Genomic DNA, 18,977 nt, shown 5'->3' with positions numbered 1-18,977 from the left:
CCACACCTCGAGTGCTCTGTTCAGTTCTGGGTCCCTCAATTCAGGGGACACCGAATCCTAACTGATTTGATCCTGTGGCAAAAATCACTAAAATGTCCCGTGCAATAACGTTCCCTTTTGTACACCTCACACCCACCCCTCGATTTTGCCTCACGCCGGGAGAAGCCATTCCTCCCCTCGTCCTGGGCAGGGGTGAGGCCACGCCTCGAGTGCTGTGCTCAGTTCTGGGTCCCTCAATTCAGGAGACACCGAGGTGCTGGAGGGGGTTCAGGGAAGGGCAATGGAGCTGGGGAAGGGTTTGGAGCATGAGTCCTGTGAGGAGCAGCTCAGGGAGCTGGGTTTGTTTGTCCTGGAGAAAAGGAGGCTCACGGGTGACCTTATAGGTCTACAAATCCCTGACAGGAGGTTGTAGCCAGGAGGGGGTCGGGCTCTGCCGTCATAAAATCAGCGACAGGACGAAAGGACGTGGCCTCAAGCTGTTCCAGGGAAAGTTTAGGCTGAACATTGGGAGGAATTTCTTCACGTAAAGGGTGATTCGACATTGAAACGGGAGGTGGTGCAGTCACTGTCCCTGGAGGTGACCGTAAAGGAAAGTCTGGAAGCGTCAGTCAGTGCCATAGCCTGGGTGACAAGGCGGTGCTCAACCATAAACTGGACTCGAAGATCTCAGAGTGGTTTCCCAACCTCATCGACCCGCAGGACTTCTCCCCTGACGAGCACTGCTCCCCACACCACCTTGCAGCTCCATAGGGGACACGGCTCCCCCCGCGCTGGGTCGGCGGCCCTCAGGGCAGGACCCGGGAAAGCGAGAAGGAAGCGAACGCAGCACGCCCGGGAGGCGGAGGCGCGGGGCTGGGAAGTCCCCGCGGAGGAGGAGGCGGGGACGGCGGGGGAGGGCGGGCAGTCCGTCCGTCAGCTGAGCGGGGCCGCTGCCGCCATGGGCGCGCCGTGAGGGGTGAGTGGGGACGAGGTCCCTGAGGCCGGCCCAGAGTGGGGGGTGGCGGTCGCCATGGCCGGGCTCGCCCGGTGACTCGGCGGATCCGGGGTGGGCCTGCGGGAAGGAAGGGCAAGGCGGGGAAACGCCGTCTTGCGGCTCCCGGGGGCCGGTGTGGCCCAGGGACGGAGCGGCCGTGCCTGGGCAGCGGCGGGTGCAGGCGCCGCAGCCTCCCCAACACCGCGGTGGGGTATGCAGGAGAACGGGAAGAGGGGACAGGAAAGCGAAAATGAAAGTTAAAAGTCAGCGGAAACGGGTTCTCAGCGTGAAAGGCGGTGCCGGGGCGCCCACAGGGCCGGGCGGGCGGCGGGGCCCGAGTGCTGTCAGGGATGGGAAGGGAGCGGGAGTCTCGTTTCATTCCCAGAGAAATGGGCTCCTGAGGAAGGGTTGGTTAGCCCGAAAGGCGTCTTGGGCATCAAGTGTTTTAGGCCCATGGGGGATTGATGTAGACTCACGGGTACTCTGGTGTAGCGGGGTTAGAGAGATTGAAGGTGCCTGTGTGCTGTGACGAGGCATGTGGCTCGGATATGTTAATAAAATGAGTGTGTGATTATGCTTTCTTTGTAATTGGGCAAGAAATTGAAAGTTTGCTCTTGGCAAACCTTGTAAACAGCTGCTTCAGAGATGTCCAGCAAGTCGAAGGGCCGTCCTGCTGAAAATGGAGAGCATTCCAAGAGTAAAATGGAAAATGGAGTGGACAGCATGGCAGCCCCAGCCCTTAACACCTACACCCCAGAAGAGATGGTGCAGCAGATGAAAGAACTAATCACTGAGAACAACGAGTTAAAAGGTGAATGCACACATGAGCTGGTCTTAAAATGCAAGAGCCTTGAGTCTCTTCTGAAGGGTTTGTTTTGTGCTATGAGTATGAATTCTGTGCTTGTCTGCCCTTGCTGGGTAGCATTCGCTGTATAAACAACTTAGCAAGTGACAATGCCAGTTTGATAATACACATCAACGGGATATTTGGTAGCACACATCAAATTGAATTGTTGTGGTAGATTAGGGGGAGAACAGCCCAGTGTAAGGGTGACTTCCTTGCTCTGAGTTTTATATACAAGCACTGTATTTTAGAGGGTGACATGAAAAATCTCTTCCTATGATGTGCTATTTGCTCATATTAAAAAGATTTTAAAATATTTAAAATTTAGATTTCTTTTGTTTGTATTGTAGAACTGTTTGATCCATTGCAAACATTTTGCCAAAGCACTGTATTTTAGAGGGTGACATGAAAAATCTCTTCCTATGATGTGCTATTTGCTCATATTAAAAAGATTTTAAAAGATTTAAAAGATTTCTTTTGTTTGTATTGTAGAACTGTTTGATCCATTACAAACATTTTGCCAAAGCTGCATTAGGAAGGGGTGGGTACTCTACTTTCCATACTTCAAAAAGGAATGGTGGCTATGGCAGGGTACATCTGGGAGAAACCAGTAGCCTTCCCTGAAAATTCCTAATGATTTCAGTCCTTCGTGTGAGATACATTTACTTCTGGATCTGGAATTTAGGTGTCACTTACTTCTTCCTTTAAATGATTAGAGCAAAACCTGGGGGATCTGAGAATTTTCTGTGTAAAAGACAGAGGTATCTCACTGTTTATTTGACAGCAGAGCATAAAGTCACATATCTCTTGTATTGTGATTTTACACCGGTGTTTAAATTCTTCCTGAATCATTTTTGGACGTGGTCCAACTTTTCTGTCTCATGGGAATCTAACAGGAAAGTTGTTTGTAGAAGTGTGTTTGGTATTTTGCTAAAAGGTCTTATATAAGATAATGTTTTGGGACATATTTACAGCTGCTGTAAGCCATAACTTGCAGAATCATTCTCCAGACTATATTTTTCTTCATAACCTGAAGGATTCATGGGCAGTTTATCATATGACATCAGGATGTAATGGAAGTTACTGGAAAGTACAAGTATAAAGGATTTTTGAGTAACCAGCTTTGAGTTGTTTGCTTTAAAAAAGGCATGTCTAAAATAATTTCATTGACTCTGCCTAAAAATCTTATAAGCATTTTGCAAGAGTGATACTGTTACATACTGACTTTGTTACTTACAGGGAACTGACGTGGCTGTAAGTTGTTTGGTATATTTTTTCAATGCTTGCAATCGAATCTTAACCAAATGTTGGGGGAGAGCATTGTTGGGCATATTTGAGACACTTGATTTGATAGCATCTGTTTCCATGCAGTAATTCACCAGTCTAGGATGTTTTCCCTGCCAAGTCTCAGTAGTTTCAGAAGCTCAGTTCAGCAGTTTCATTTGGGCTGATCATGTAAATACCACACACAGCAAGGTACCAAGTATCTCTTGTGAACAATCCTTCTGGCTTCTTGGTTAGGAAAAAGTCAAGAGTGTGGGCATGTGATCTCAGCAGTGGATTTCAAGCTGTTTATTATAGTGCTAACAGACTATGATAAGTTCAGTTTTGGTATTTAAGGTACGCCAGACAGAGGCTCATATTTCATACCCAATTATTGCCAGCCCATTTGATGCTGAAGAATGCTGAGCTCAGTGTAGTGGAAATCTGCTGTTTCATGGACAGAATATTGATGTGATTCAATGTCTTCTCTCTGGCTACCATTTAGAGGCCATGAAGTTGCACAACCAAGCTATGAAGGACCGATATGAGGAACTTTCCACCTGGAGAGAAAAGCAGAAAGAAGAGCGAGAATTTTATGAGTTAAAGTTTAAGGAGGCAAAGCAGTGCTTGCAGGCCAAGTGCATTGAAAATGAACAGCTACAGCAGCAACTTCAGAGCTTAAAGGAAAGAGAAGAAGGAGCTGAAATGGTAAATAAGGAATTGGATAGATTTGACTTGCTTTTGAATTGGAAGTCTGGAGCATTCAGTCCTTTCTATGATTCTAGGATTCGTCACACTGTGATGGTTTGGAGATTTGTTAATGTCTCCATTTTTATCCTTAGCTCTAGGAAATGGTCTTCACCTGACTTACTTTATAAAGTGAGGCCTTTCAGAGTGTAGTAACAGAAAATTATGGCACACCTGAGATAATTTACTTTTTTTGCTAGCATTTAGTAAACAATAATAATTAAGCTTTTTTACATAACAAATAAGAACTGGCATTTCTTGCTAATTTTTCATTTATTCTTGGATATCTTTTCACTTTATCCTTCCCTTTACTTGTTAGATTATCTGTCTCTCATGATCATTTAATTGCTTTTTGTATTATGTTTCCAAGAGCATGTTTCCAGGGAGAAGTTGACATGTAAATAAGAAAAAAAAAAAATTATGTGCCATCTATTTTTATTGTATCAGTCTTCTTTTATGAAAGCTCTTTTGCTGAGGTTAAATTAGATCTGTGCTTCTGCTGTTCCATTTGAGTCTGACTGAGCTTTCTTTCCGTGTCCTGCCTTTGGCTCTGTTACACATCATTTCTAATGTTGCAGGTGGTTGCACAGTAGCCAGGCAGCATTTTGCAGGTGGTACTGAAGGCATCTGTGGGCAAAGCTGATCAAAACAAAACCTGCTTTGTGTCCAAAATGGTCATGTGAAAAGTTAATTAAGAAATTCATGCAGAACCAAACTGATGCGTTCTGGTGTCTGGTACCTCCAAGACCCATGTGGATTCTCTGTTGTCTGATGAAAAATGAGTGTATTAACCTTTTTCTCAACAGAGTCACTAGTAGACTCTCCCTTCTTCCTGACTGTTTGATGGAACTCTGTAAGAAATGTTTCAGCATGTAAATCAGAATAGGCCAATAGGTCAGAAGATGCAAAGGGGAAGAAAGTCATGTTTAAGTAGTGTGATTGTGTAAGTATTACTTACATGGTCTTTACAGACTGAAAGCTGTGTTTCAGGATTGTCAGGAAAATTCAGGACTTCATAAATTGCTCAGAATTTCATAAATCTGGAATATTTTTTAAAGAGAAGCAGATTTATAATCTTTCTGTCTGTTGTAGAGCTTCTTGTACTTTGAATGCCTGAAGTGTGCTGTTGCCAGAGTTTTCCAGCCTGCTTGAGAAATCTAAAATCTCTCTCATTCCCTGGAACTGACTCTAAATGCATCCTCTTACAGTCTAAGCACAAAATCAGAGGCAGCAGGAGGTCAGAGGGGCAGAGTGGTATTGTGGGATGAGAGGCACTGTCAACACAGAGATAATTTGGAGACTTGGCATATCTGAGAATGTAATTCAGACTTCAGGAATTGTTCAGAATTTGCATTGATGGTATGTGGTGTACTAAAGGCATTATCAGGAGGTGGAAGCTCAGATTACAAAATGAGGAAGAAACAAACTCACAGGGAAAAGTTTCATAATGGGGAGCAGCATTTAAAGGAGAGGGAAAAGTGAGTCTTGCTGGTTGTGTAGAGGCTTAAAAGAGAATTTTGAGTAACCTAGAGAAAGGGGAAAGGCAGAAGGCAAAGGAGATGATCATGATTGGACAGAGGGAAGTTAGAAGAAAATCTCTGAGGAACAGAGACTTTGTGGAAGGTATCTAGGACTTTGTATGAAGGTCAAGGAATTGGGAAGATTTATACATGGAAATGGGGTACAAAGAAGCTGAAGGGTGGGGAGAGGCTAAGAAAGGGGGTGTGTGGGAAAGTTCTCTGCCCACTGGTCTTTTCTTCCTTGGATCTTGGCTAGATTTAGGAGAAGAGGAATAGGGGTATGGGTGAAAAAATGCAGTCATTCTGGAGGTTGGCTGATACACTGTGTGGTAGCAAAAGGCATAGATTCAGGCAAAAATTTACACCCATATTATGTGTGCACTCAGAGAACCAGTCCCATATTTTCCAGCAGTGGGATGCCCAGTATTTGATTTACTTGGTTTCACAGTTTAGACTTCTTGCTGTTGAGTGAACCAGAACATACTTTAAGGGTCTGTACTGTGGGGCTTTCAGGCAAGCCTGAGCAGAAAAGAAGGGATGCAGGACACTGCTGTGCTCAGGCTGTGTGCTCCTTGGCCGGTGTTCCCTTTTGGCTGGCTCATGCAGGGTGTGTTTATCCCAGGAGGGCTCCGTGGCTCCCGGGAAGGAAGTGAGGCAGCTGAAGTCCCAGGTGCAGCGGCTCCAGGCTGAGAAGGCAGATCTGCTCGCCATCATTTCAGAGCTGCAGGTCAAACTGAACATCTCAGCAGAGGATTCCTTTGTGGAGATTGGGATGAACGTAAGTAAAGGGAACAACAGGAGCACAGGTTAAATAATTTTGTCATTCTTTGGTCTCCTACATTACCTGCCGTAGAGTTCTTGTGTCTTACAAGATAGTGTAAAGGTAGTGGTAAAGGACTTGGAATTTGTTTTTGTCCTTCCACTTTAAAGCTCTAAGCAAATTAATTTCATAGATAGCCTCTGTTGCACTAGTTAAAAATGTTAAGTCTTGTCTTAGTTGAAATTTCTGGGAACATCAGTAATACCTTTTGTTAAGGTGCAATACCTGTGCGTAAATGGGGCATTTTCTTTTGAAAATGGGGCTTACTTCCTACTGACAGATAAATAGAGATGCAGGCAAACAAAACTTAAGTGCAAAACTCTAGAGAGTATTCCCTAGAGGCAAAAAAATGTACTTTTTTTACTGTTCTTGTATCTGGAAAACCTTCACAAACTGAAATGTGAAAATGCAGGCCTCTGCTACCTCTCTATTCCCCGTGTCCTCCCTCTGGAAAGTAGATGTGCAACAATTTTTTTAATGTAATTAAAATTTGTTTGGAGTTGTCAGAGAAAACATTCTCTTTTTTATTAGCTAGAAGGATTCTCCTTTGGGCTACAGAGTGGGGTTTGTAGGAGTGGGGAGTTTGTCAAGGAGTGGTGTTTGTAGTGGGAAAGAACTGGTTCTTTTAGGAGGCTGGAGAGTGATTTCCAGGCTTATATTGAAAGTCACCTGCAGTGCCATTGACTTGCTGTGTGGTGCCCAGTCATCTTCTCAGGCGACAGTGGCTGTGAAAGTTGCTGAGGAATGGAGAAGGGCAAATCTCATTGTTGTTCCTATTCTCTAATCAAGCTGGAAGAGATACAGGGAAAGGCATGTTAAGTATTTAAATTAAGAATTTCCAAACATGAAGATTATCTGTGGGAGTTTTTTTAATTTATCTGTATTGCCATGATAGCAATTCTTCCTGTTTTTCTTCATTCCTTAACTCAAACAAATAAAGTCCTGCTGTTCCTGCTTAGATAAAATACCAAGCTAATAGTATTTTTTCTCTCCTAGGAAGAGGAAATAAATAGAACTGCAAATGAACATCAAGAGAATAGTGGTGAAATGCCCAGTAATGTTGCTGTCTACATGTACGTAGGTTCTCGTGTGATATGTGTGATTCAGACCTCTGCCTCAGGTTTTGTTTTCAATATAAGGGAATTCCTTTCTATGAGGAAGGCACTAGAAAATCCACTTTTTCTTTGGCTTTGCATCCCTCCATTGCTGTAGCTCTACCTCCTAGCATGCAGTAAGACCCTCAGCTCTCTGACATTTTTTCTTCCAATTTTTACTAGCTGACAAGATGGAATGCATATTCCGGCAAGTTGGCCAGGCATTTATGGACATTCTGACTTGCCAACTCTTCAGGCTTTTAAGGGAGGCTAAAGAGAGAAGACAGAGATAGAGGCTGCAGAGACTTCTTCCCTCCTAATCATTGAGACCAACTAGTAGAGTATCTGTCCCAATTATACTGATGTTGGTAAGAGTCAGAGGCCTTATAGTCTTTCAGATCTGACCCTGTTGGAGTGTGGTTGGTATGAAGTGTATCCATGATGGGGTAGACACACAGTGCAATACAGTCCTTGCTTTTTAGGTTATTGGGTTTAAGATAGCAGCATTCTGTTCAGGTTACTTCTCAAAATTTGATCTTTACATCAGCTCCGGGACACAAGGGACTTTCTTGCCCCTGGCTGAACCTTTACTCCTCGTGGACATAGACATCTGATACTGTTCAACTTTCCACTTTGGATACTGCCCAGTTTAGCAGCTAGATGGTTTTGGCTGAACTCTTATTTACTTTGTGCCTTTGCTTTTGGAAGGGAAGGATACAGAAAATGCTAAGGACATAGCAGGCCAGAAAGCTGTGCTCCACATTGTCACTCCTATGTCACTGCAAGGGAGAACAGTGCTTTAGTGTAGTATCAGAGAAACTTGTCCCTCAGCATGCAGATAAGAAGTTGAAGGAGGAAAAAAAAAACAGGTGTTTGTTGTGATAAGACACGAAATGATGACACAGACACTGCTGCTCTCGAGGGGAACAAAAAGAAGAAGAAGAAAAACTTTATTTTCTGACTCCAACATTTATAGTTTTCCAAAGGTGACAGTGGATTGGAGGGTGACAGTGCCACCTCTCCAATGCCACTGGACAGACCAAGGGTCCATCAATTCTCTCCACCTCCATGAAAGAATGCAAAACATAGGTTATTTACAGAACTGTGTGTGAGAAAGTTTGTTGAAAGAATGCAAACATCAGAAGGCTTAACAAAGTCTTACAAAATCAGGGCGACAGGTGTTACAGTTGTGGACAAAACTGAAAGAGTTGCTGACCACAGACTGAGCTGCAAGTATTGTTGTTAGCTGTGGCTTGTGAGAACACTGATTATGAGAACACATTCCCTGTGGAACTTGCTTACCTTTGGAGGAGAATCTGGGCCATATCTGCAAGAACAGGGGGCATATGTACCTCTTAAAATATTTCCACTGTCACCACGTGTCTTTGTCCAGTGCTGAAACTTTATACGGGTGCTGTTAACAGGTTCAATGAAATGTGATCCACTCAGGATGGATTTATTTCTGTAAGGGTAGAACTGCTCTAAAAATCCCCTGATAAAAGTTATTTACTTAAAATATCCTGGCTGAACACTGTCTTTTGGGTATTGAATTTTGCTCACCAGAGGTTTCTAGCTCTCAGAAGCACACAGAAGACTGCTTTGCTTTCTTTTCTGAACTACAAAAGCAGACCTTTTAACACAGGCTGTTTTACAGCTGGGACTCTGAAATATACAGTCTAACTTGCCTGTCATCCATACAGTTTGGGGATTTTGACTTTCTGTCTAGATGGCCATAAAAATGGATATAATAGAACACAGTATTTTATCACTTATCCTATTTTTTGGAGCTTTGTATTTGTTCTGGTTCAATTTACAGTAGCAAAATATGATTTTGAAAAGAGCTATAGAATGTGAAGAGGGTAAAGTGTTAAAGAGATTTTTTTCTGAACAAGAAAGAGATTTCTGATGACCATTTTTAGTGGGATATGCTTTCTTTTTCATAAAGGAGCAAGGCAGAGATAAGAAATGTTCCATGCTTTATTGCAAAAAAAAAGTTGTTTGTAGGAATAGACAGCAGCATTTTGCAGAAAGGGCTACAAAATAGATCAGAATAAGTGCATTGGGTTTTGTAATGTCATGACTGCTTTTGCTTCCCTTGCTTGAGTGCTAAATTGTTCCCTCAGCTGGAAGGGGACTGCCTGTGCCCTTCATTTGCACTCACTGCTGTGGCTATTGGTCTTGGCTCTTGGCAGTTGGGAATGAGCCCTTTGCTCAGAGCACTGGTTTCCAGCACTGTGTGAAATGGTGGCCTCTCAGACTGGATTCCAGCATTAGGGTTAAGGAAGTGTGCTGCTGAAGGGGTAGCTGTTGTTATTTACATCTGGTTTGATTTGAAGCAGGAGCAAATCTGCAGATGAATCTAAGAATTTGGAGTCTGAGGAGCTAACTGTGAGCCAGCTGCTCTGCTGCCTTAGAAATGAAACTCAGAAGAGGGAAAATCTTGAGAAGGAGCTGCAGGATCACAGAGAGAGGTATGAAGTAGGTGCACTGTAACATTTGGAGCTGTTTTCTTTCAGGGCTGCTGCAGATACCAAGTCTCTGAATGATAAGCAAGTTGAAGTGTGATTTGGGGAATTTCCCGAGCACTCAGTTGTAATAACATTTTGTGGTTGTCTGTACAGGGATAAACCCTATATACAGTTTTCTTGCAAGGGATTTTATTTTGATTTCCTGAAGTGCCACAGCTCAAGTCAAATTGCCCATTTCCTCTTGGGTTTGAATTATCCCTGGGTTATTCAGAAAGATAGGATGACTAGTTGAGGCTGTTCTCTCCATTCACTCCTCCATAGTTATTTGGCTTTGTATGAATCATCTCTGTATGTGGCCTTAACCAAATCACTGTGTCTAAAACAGGATTATAGTCCTCTTCGTGATGCTGGCAGGCTACATTTAGCAGTGTGTGAGCTTGCAAAAGCTCCTTAGAAATGTCTAAAGTAAGTTTAATTCCAAACTTTCCTAAGAGAGAGTTTTCACAGCAAGACCTGTATGAGGGTCTGTCTCAGCTCAGTTCTGTGGGTGTAAATCAGCACAACTGTTCAGGAGTGGCAAATTCCCCAAGCAGTTCCAGATCCCCACTTCAAAGAAACAGAGTAAGACATTATCTGCTGTGAAAGGTTGGTGTCACAGTAATTGCTTCTATGTGGTCTTCCTAGAAGAGGTAATGAGCCATAACCAAACAATTCTTAGAAACCTCAGTCCCTGAAAATACCGCAGGAAAGCAGAGACAATATTAATCCCTGGATTCAGTGAACAGAATGATCTATTTCCAAAGAGTTGGCAGTTTTGGACTGTACCAAAGATCAGTCCCTTTGGACTGAATGTCATGACCTTCATCACACCTGCAGACTTATACATCCATTTTAATTAAATGTACACAGTGTCCTGTGTTCTTCAAGACCCCCCATGATTGTGCAGGCCTTCCTGCATGTCTGTGCTTTCCATTCTGCCTTGTAGGTTTTTTTGTGGCTGTGATGTTACAAAGAGAGTCATCACTTGCATGAAATCCTTGTATAGTCACAATCTCACCTGAAGCATAAGCCAAATCCATCATTATTGGCTCCTTCTCTTTTCCAGACTGTCAAAGCTGGAGCAGGAGACCAGAAACTGCCTGGAGAGTGGGACACAAACTGAACAGGAAGAGAGTTCAGAAGCTGTAAGTTCCTGTCCTCAGTCAAGATATAACAACATACAGCTGACTTGTTGAGGTCACCAACCTCAGGGTCTAGATTTCCACTTGCACTCAGGGAGCAAAGGGCAATTGTCCTGCACAGGTCATGGAAGTGAACTTGGATGTGTCTTAGAGGTGGTTCCAAATTACACCAGTCACTGCAAAGGGGTGGGATTGGGGGCCAAGTATTCGGGAGGCTTGGCATAACTGCAGTGATACCACATTGCTCTGGCCATGCCCAGTAAGCAGAGAAAAATACAGTAATTTCTACCTCCAGAAATCATCTAGACTGTGGGAATTTCCTTGCTGCTGCCTAGGTCAGCTTTTGGATCAGAATCCAGTGACAGCATACTGTAAAAGAGACTTTACATGTGGAGCTCATATGGCACCTGATTTAGGTTTGTTCATGTTTTTAGTGGGATTACAATGGTGGGGCATAACTATTTTGGATTGAGATGCAGTTCCAGGCAGAAACTTAGTCCTAATGTTCTTAATTAACATTTGAAAGAGTGCTGGGGTTGGGTTTCAGCTCCAGTCAGATGCTTAAACTTCTGTGCCTGCAGCTGTAAGCTTCTGTGTGAGGTGAGAGTGCAATCCCATGGCCTTGGAGATCCATGCTGGTTCAGTGCAACTGCATAATACAGGCATCCTAGAGTGCTGGTATGTGAGGTGTGTGAGTTTCTGAAGTGCTGCATGGGACTTGGAAATATGCTATGGGACCTGCTGGAGACCTGTGCCCTTCTGAAGTTCAGGAGAAGTATTGCAGGGCAGGGCTGGGTTGATTAAACAAGACCAATCTGCAGTCAGGCCAAGAGATGCCCTTCCTAGGGAAAGCAGATGGTGTCTTGGTTAATTAATGTTTTCCAGTGCTCTTATCTCCACTCAGCCTGAGTTACAGCCTGGGCCCAGTACTTCCCATGGAAGTGGACATGAGGTCAGCACCTGTGCTTGTGCTGGCAGCCATTTCCATGTACACTGTTGTGTTTCTTCAGAGGCTCCTGTCAGCACAGCTCATGTTACCTGCCTCTGTGGTAAATGTAAATCTTTAGTGGAACAATGGGGGTGTACAGTGTGGAATAATTGTGAAGCCTTGTAGATGAGGCCTTATTGCTGAGTACAGACTGTAACTGTGCAAACTAACTTAGGCAGTTTTCTCTAGAGTGAGACTTCCTACTTAGTTTTCTTAGCCTGTAACTGTACTATCTTGAATTGTCCATATGTAATTTTCTTTTTCTTTTTTTTCTAAAAGGTTGGCAGTGAAGTAGAAGCCCTGAATCTGCAAGTTTGTGCTCTGTTTAAAGAGCTTCAGGAAGCCCATGAGAAGTTAAAAGAAGCAGAATTAATTCAGAAGAAACTTCAAGAAAAGTAAGGCTCAGAAGAGCAAAAGTCATGACACCCAGTACATACTTGTATGACAACTCCCATCTTGGGAAACTCGCCAGCTCTACAAATACCAACTGAAATAACTGTTTCATAGAAGTGCTGTTAAAGAGTGCTCCTTCTTTGTAAGTGATGAAGTGCAGAAATACAGCAATTGTCAGAAACTCTGAGCTGCCAGCCTAGTTCTGCAAATAGAACCTCAGTGCCTTGAATTATAAGGTTTGGGTTGTGACCCTTCATGATGGAAAGAAAAATCTTTTCTGTTTTCTCCTTCACATAATCAATCCCTATTCTGGCTTTAGGGGAAGAAGCCAAGGGACTTGGCTATAACCTTTTCACATGAGCTGTCTGGGCTTTTGAAGAAAATTGTGTAGGTTATAAAAGTGGTTACAACACCTTCACTTTTTTTGCTTAGTTTCCTGTCAAATCCCAGTTCTTTGAGATTCATAATAGTAAGAAAATAAATGTTGGTTTCTATAGCTTTGTTTTCTGATTGTTGTCTATAGACTGATTTTTGTCTTTCCATGTTTTTCATCAAAATAAGCCTTTAAAGCAAACCATACAAATACTCTTTTTGCTATATGCCTCTTGGGAAAAATCCATCAGGAGGGGGTGAACAGAAGAGATCAACCTTTTTTCTTTTCTGTCAGGTGCCAGGTACTGGAAAGAAAAAGCTTGGCTGCTGCATCAGAATTGGAGGAGAAGCAGCAGCTAATATACACCATCAAGAAGCTGGAACTTCAGGTGGAGAGCATGCAGGCAGAAGTCAAGCTGGAACAAGCCAAGACACATGAAGAAAAGTGAGTATGACTTAGTTTTGTATTCCAGGAAGGTATTGTCAGTGAAGAAGCAAAGTCCAAGATAACCCAGCCAAAGGGGAATTGAATCTGAAATACTACTTTTGTGTTCTGCACCCTTTGAAACTATACTGTGTTTAGATTATGAAGTAGGAGTCTGTATTTTTTCATCTACTGAACCCCTCACTTAGGAATACTTGAGCTGTCAACTCTGACTTGTATCTTCCTTTAATCATAAAGTCCAAGGTGGAATAGAGCTGGGTGTAACATACAAGTGGAGGAAGCAGAGAAGTGACAACAGCTGTGCCACTGACTAGCAGGGGTAAATGCGGACACATCCCGGAGGGCAGGGACAAGTCAGGTGGTGACAGTGCTGGGAAAGTGACATTAATGAAGAGGTTTGCAATCCCTGCAGTATGTTTGCACTAGGAGAGTCAAGTGTGTGGTCAGGCTGAGGTAAGGAGAGGCTGTTTGCTTTGGCTCCCTGCTCCCTTTCATGTGCAGTCCGTGTAAGGAGTGTGAAAATGTCAGTCTAGGCTGTTCAGAGAGGCTGAACTTCCTGAAGGACACATCTTCAGCTGCTGCAGAAGCTCTCATTGTCTTCAGAGTCTGTGTGTGGTTATTCTGGTAAATTCTCCTTCACTTGAAGTCTGAGTCAAGACTTGGATGTCTTCCTAAGAAGAGTGTTACATTGACCAAAATTTGTGAGCTTCATATAAAAAAACCGAGTGATGGATTCTTCAATATGAAATGCAGATGATCAGTAAGGGTATTAGTTTGCACTCAATTGCACATTGGTTTGCACTCAATCCATGAACAGAGCAGCACACAACTCATTGGAAGAGAGATATTGAGACATGGGGCATGACTTTTTCTCACCAGAAATACACACTGATTTGCAAGGAGCTGGTAGTGGCTTTTTTTTAAGTTCTAACATTATTTAGATTTCAGAGAACCGTTTCAAACCTTCATCTCTTTTCTTGTCATAAACAGGGCAAGATACAACAACCTCCAGGATTCATATAGCAAAATCCTTCCAGAACTCACTGAGGCAATAAAAAAAATTGATGAAATGAAACTAAAAGAGGTAAACTCATCACAAGAAATCATTAATTAATTAGGGGTGAGGGGGAAAGGATGGGAGAACATCTTTAGAATCAAATTTGGGCAGGAAACAACTGTCATCCCTTTTACATAGTTACATGCAACATAGCAGCACTGCTCTGATAAACATGGATGCTGTGCTGTCAGTTACAGAAAACTTTATCCACACATGAGTACTTCCATGGTGTTTTCTGGGTAAGGTCTAATCTGCAGTGCAGTGCAGCAGAGAGTCCAGTCCTTAGACAGAAGTGATGGATACATCATGTTCCTGCAGCATCATTTATAAAAATGTGGGAAGGTAAATCTATAAACATTTTTGTATTCTTAAATAGAAATCCTGCCACAGTGAGGTCTTGTTAGGAACTGAACCACCATGGAAGTGCCATATTGTTCTGTGTCATTTCAGAAGCTAGGAAAACGTCTTTTGCAGTGTCCACTAGGGGGTTGTCTTTTAGCTTGATACAATGCAGTTTGAAAGCTCAAAACTAATATTTAAGGTAAAATATCAGTCACCACTGCTGTCTTAGTTCAAGTTCCTTTGGTGACCAAAATGGGAACCTTTTCCAAGGACAGGAGTAAGAAGCAAACTTTCACTTTGAGGAGGTTCATATTCGGAGTTCATCTCGTAATCACAGTTCTTCTTTGCAGCTGGACAAAGTAGATAAAGCTGTGGTGGAACAACTGGCAGCAAAGGTGGAGTTGGCAGAACAAGCCCTTGCTGCAAAGCAGCTCCAGATAGATGAAATGAAGCAGATAATTGCTAAGCAAGAGGAGGACCTTGAAACAATGTCCATACTCCGTGCTCAGGTATCAGCTGCTCTTCACAAACTGGCTACTTCCCCCACCCAGTATTGAGAAACCAGGAGGTATTTAATGGCTCACTCTCGAATGCTAAATAGGTTTTCTCAACTTCAAAGCATAACACCCCTTACTTGGCTTGTCTTGCAGACACCTGCAGAGCCTTTACCCACTGTATTCTAGGGCTCTGTAGGAGGAACTGTGTATGCTGGAGTCTGGCACAACAAACACAGGTTGGGAGTAGATGTGTATTTAGAACCACTGGCTTAAGAATCACTGCGTATGTTTTAGGAATGATTTTACTCAAACCAGCGTGTGTTAAGTGACTAAAAAGGGTTTGCCTCACATTTAAGGCACAGAACTGGCATCTTGGCCTGGTTCCACTATCTGAACCACAGATTTATGTGTATAATCAATCAAGTCACCTCCTCACTGCTTGTCTGTTCCTCCTTTTTGCCTCTGTACTGCAGAGGCAATACCTGTGTCCCAGGTAAGACACTCAGAATTGGAGGAGTATCTTTTACAGAGTCCAGAAAGCGTTAGGTCTTGTTCACTCTGGGAGAAGTGCAGGTCTTGGCTTTGCAGTGTTTTGAGTAGATGCAGATTATGATACAGATTTGTGATTTTGACATGTAATATACAAATACGGTTCAGTCAAAGTTACAAATTTTCAGCCTGATTTCATTTCTCTGATCAGATGGAGGTTTATTGTTCTGATTTCCATGCTGAGAGGGCAGCAAGAGAGAAGATCCATGAGGAGAAGGAGCAGTTGGCTGTCCAGCTGGCATACCTACTAAAAGAGCAGCAAAACTTTGAAGATCTTGGCCGGTGAGAACAGACTTTGGCTGAACTGCCTTTGCACTGTCCTGTTACTCTGTGTAGTGGTGTTGACCAGCATGGTCTTTGTGAGCATCTCAGTAGAAAGGCAAGTAACTTGCAGACATTTATTGCCTAATTTGAATTTAAAAGGAGAAAAAAAATGAATTGGCTGACTTCTCCATTTTCTGGTAGAATCTCTGTAAAGTATGTTAGTTCTTAGTTGGGTGTCTTAGTAAGTTTTCATTTTGGATGATGCATGCTTGGTAAATTCTCCCTGTTGATCCATTTGAGTTTCTTTGGGTTTTGGTCTCAGTTTTAGCTGTGAATCTGCAGCTAATCCTGCTCTGTGTGTGCCAGGGATATCTGCTGCTTCTCCAGGAGGCAGTGGTGAGTACACAGTTCTGAGTTCTGTGGTAGTGGAATCGAGTTACATTTCACATTACCTGTACACTGAGTCCTTTTTATGGTATAACTTGCTTTTCTACTTAAAGCAAATTTTCAGTTTTCCCTGAACAGCTGAGAGTCCTTGGAGTCTTCCAGAGAAGTGTGCCCTAGATCCCTAGGTGTGTGGCTGCCCGAATCCCGCTGCTGGTGTCAGTTGCATGACCCTGATTTCAGCAGACCTCTGGCATGATCTCACAAAGCAGGGGCATTTCTAGGTCCTGTTTCTGAGCAGCAGTTGTGAACTAAATGCATGACCAGTTGACAGGAGTCTGTTTTCAGAATCCTTGACTTGTTTATTATCCACAGAACCTCTCTGGCAGAGATGCAGAGTCGCCACGGAGCCAGGATGCCGGATCGGGAGCACTCACCTCACCTTGTCCAAAGAGGTACTGCAGGCACCTTCTCCAGCCCTTGGGGTCAGGTTCAGGTTAAACCAGCTTTGTTTGGCTGCAGACAGCTTCCCTCTGGGTATTCTAGCAGCTGGATAGCTGCAGAGAGAAAAATTTGGTAATATAATACTTCATCATTTATCTTCTCTGCTTGCAGGAACTAATAGTCAAGATTGGCCAGAGCAGCGGAATATTTCAATTTATTCATGTCCTAAATGTGAAGAAATTCTACCTGATTTGGACACACTGCAGATTCACGTTATGGACTGCATTAATTGAGTGATGCCCTCCAATTCTTTGTCTTCTGGAATTTCACCTGCCAAACACTTGGGAGTTTTTTCCTTCTTGCTCAAATAATGCTCAGCTCTTGTCCTATGAAGGAGGTTTTCAGGGGTTTGCTTTGCTAATTCAATGGGAAAAGGGTAAAACTCTTCCCATGTCCTCTAGTCACTAATCTTGTTGTAATCTGCTTTAGTGAAGGAGTTTTCATAGATTTAACAACATGGATGTGCTACAGAACTTGCAGTGTGTCTGCTGCTATGAAACCTTTCAGGAACATTCCCTGAAGTGCTCTGCTCTATGGCTACTCTGCAGAACAGGGCTGAATCACTGAAGCTGGAGGAGAGATGAGATATTTGCTGATCAAATATATATATATATATATATATATATACACAAAATACATGTGAGCCTGTAAATACTTCATCTCTTATATACTATATACCAGGAAAGTAATATATGAAAAAAGCTGTTTGAGAAGCTTTCAGCAAAATGGAATAGTGCTGTATTCATCGAGAATTTGAAGTGAACCCTGATCTTTCTCCAGATGGCCATTTCATTGCTGCCCTTGTGACCATACTAATCTGATGTTAAATTTTTGATGGCTTATGTAACTTCTTGCTTTAGCCAGATGTGGGTAAGGTTTAAAACGGATCATCTAGTCTGATATATGTAGCTCCTGCTTTACTCAAGTCACTTGGTTTTATAGAACCGTTAATTTTTATGATGTTGTCTTAATTTTTCTTTATTATAATACAAGCATTTGAACTTGTACAGTATTGTGGTAGAAAGCACTGAGATGGATGTAACCTAATTTAAAAAGAGTATAGTGGATTTTCACATATCAAAATAAATCTATTACAATTATAAATTTATCTGTGCCTCTGTGAGTATGTGGGAGACTGGAACACGATTTCAAATTCCTATGTCTGAAAAGCTTGTGTAGAAACAACTGTAGTGGATTAGTTCTATTCTTGTCCTCCCAGGTGTTTTTATCTCAACAAAAAGGAGAAAATCCCCTTTTTGTTGTTGTAATTTGAGTAAGTTTTTTACTTGGCTTGTTGTCACTGTTCTAATTATCACTTTTAGACTCTGGATTCTTGTTTTTTGTTATAGCTCATCTATAGCTTCATCCATAATTTCAGGTAACACAAGAGCTGACTGTCGTGAAGAGGTATTCATCAGCCTCGTTACAACCTTCTCCATCAATTCCAACTAGTCCCATCAGATGCAATCTCTTACTGGCTTTTAATTGGTTCCTTTTGACAGTAGGATTTATAGGCTTTTTTTACCCTGAGTCCAGTTTTATTATGGGAGCTGTGGCAGTTACAGATTCTGCAATGATTAAAATCTGATGGAAATGCTGCTGGGCCAGAAGCAAACTAACAGAATAATAGAGCTGATTTCATCTGAGAAGTATTAACCTTAATGAAAACACAGAAAATCAATGTAAAAGGGCAAAGAAGGAATAACTTACGCATTTGTCAAATCAGAATGAATCATCTGAGGAGGTTTCAGAGAAGGGATGTTAGCACAGGAGTGCTAACAGGAAAACACGGGCATTAGGTGAAATAGGTCTTCATAGAGAGATAGAAGAGCAGGTCTAATAGTACAAATCAGGAGGGGCAAGGAACTGCAAAGAATAAAGCCACAATACACAGAAACCTGTTCATGTTACACAGAAAATTATTTTTTGCTGTCATTACTAACTGCAGTCCAGCAATGAGCTTGTACATCCTCAGACCTATTTTTCACAGAATTACAGTTGTACCAAAGAAAAACTAACCAACCTACAAAATTTTGTCCACTCTATATGAAGATAACAAGGATTGAACTTGGGGGTGTAAAACAAGTGTTGACATTGTTCAGGTTTTCCTGATGAGGATGGCACCTGCTGTGACCCCTTCCTGAGGCCACTCTGCCCAGACACGGGCAACTCTGCAGCTAAATGGGCTCACCCAGAGCCTCTATCAGGAATAATGTGTCCAGCAGAACCAAGGGTGTGATTCTTCGCTCTGTTGTGGGCATTGATGTGGCCA

General features: G+C 42.6%; 1 protein-coding gene across 3 annotated transcripts; it reads left to right on the top strand.

Moving 5' to 3' along the window:
• Positions 1-458: 458 nt before the first annotated feature.
• Positions 459-17,813, top strand: OPTN (optineurin). Of its 3 annotated transcripts, none has more exons than XM_041413398.1 (14): positions 459-955; positions 1,608-1,784; positions 3,586-3,788; positions 5,970-6,125; positions 7,164-7,240; positions 9,601-9,732; positions 10,835-10,913; positions 12,178-12,293; positions 12,959-13,108; positions 14,099-14,192; positions 14,858-15,016; positions 15,705-15,835; positions 16,577-16,656; positions 16,817-17,813. In XM_041413398.1, exons 2-14 carry the CDS (start codon positions 1,619-1,621, stop codon positions 16,936-16,938), a joined length of 1,665 nt encoding a protein of 554 aa, XP_041269332.1. In that variant the 5' UTR covers positions 459-955; positions 1,608-1,618; the 3' UTR covers positions 16,939-17,813. The 3 variants fall into 3 exon arrangements, with proteins under 3 accessions (XP_041269332.1, XP_041269331.1, XP_041269329.1); XM_041413397.1 differs by having other exon boundaries at positions 1,571-1,784; positions 9,598-9,732; XM_041413395.1 differs by having other exon boundaries at positions 460-955; positions 9,598-9,732.
• The last annotated feature ends 1,164 nt before the right edge of the window (positions 17,814-18,977 follow it).

Source organism: Onychostruthus taczanowskii, unplaced genomic scaffold (genome assembly GCF_017590055.1).
Source record: "Onychostruthus taczanowskii isolate IOZ18803 unplaced genomic scaffold, ASM1759005v1 scaffold41, whole genome shotgun sequence".
Taxonomy (NCBI): domain Eukaryota; kingdom Metazoa; phylum Chordata; class Aves; order Passeriformes; family Passeridae; genus Onychostruthus; species Onychostruthus taczanowskii.
Note: the sequence above shows the minus strand (reverse complement) of the source record. Positions and strands in the feature narration are given on the sequence as shown.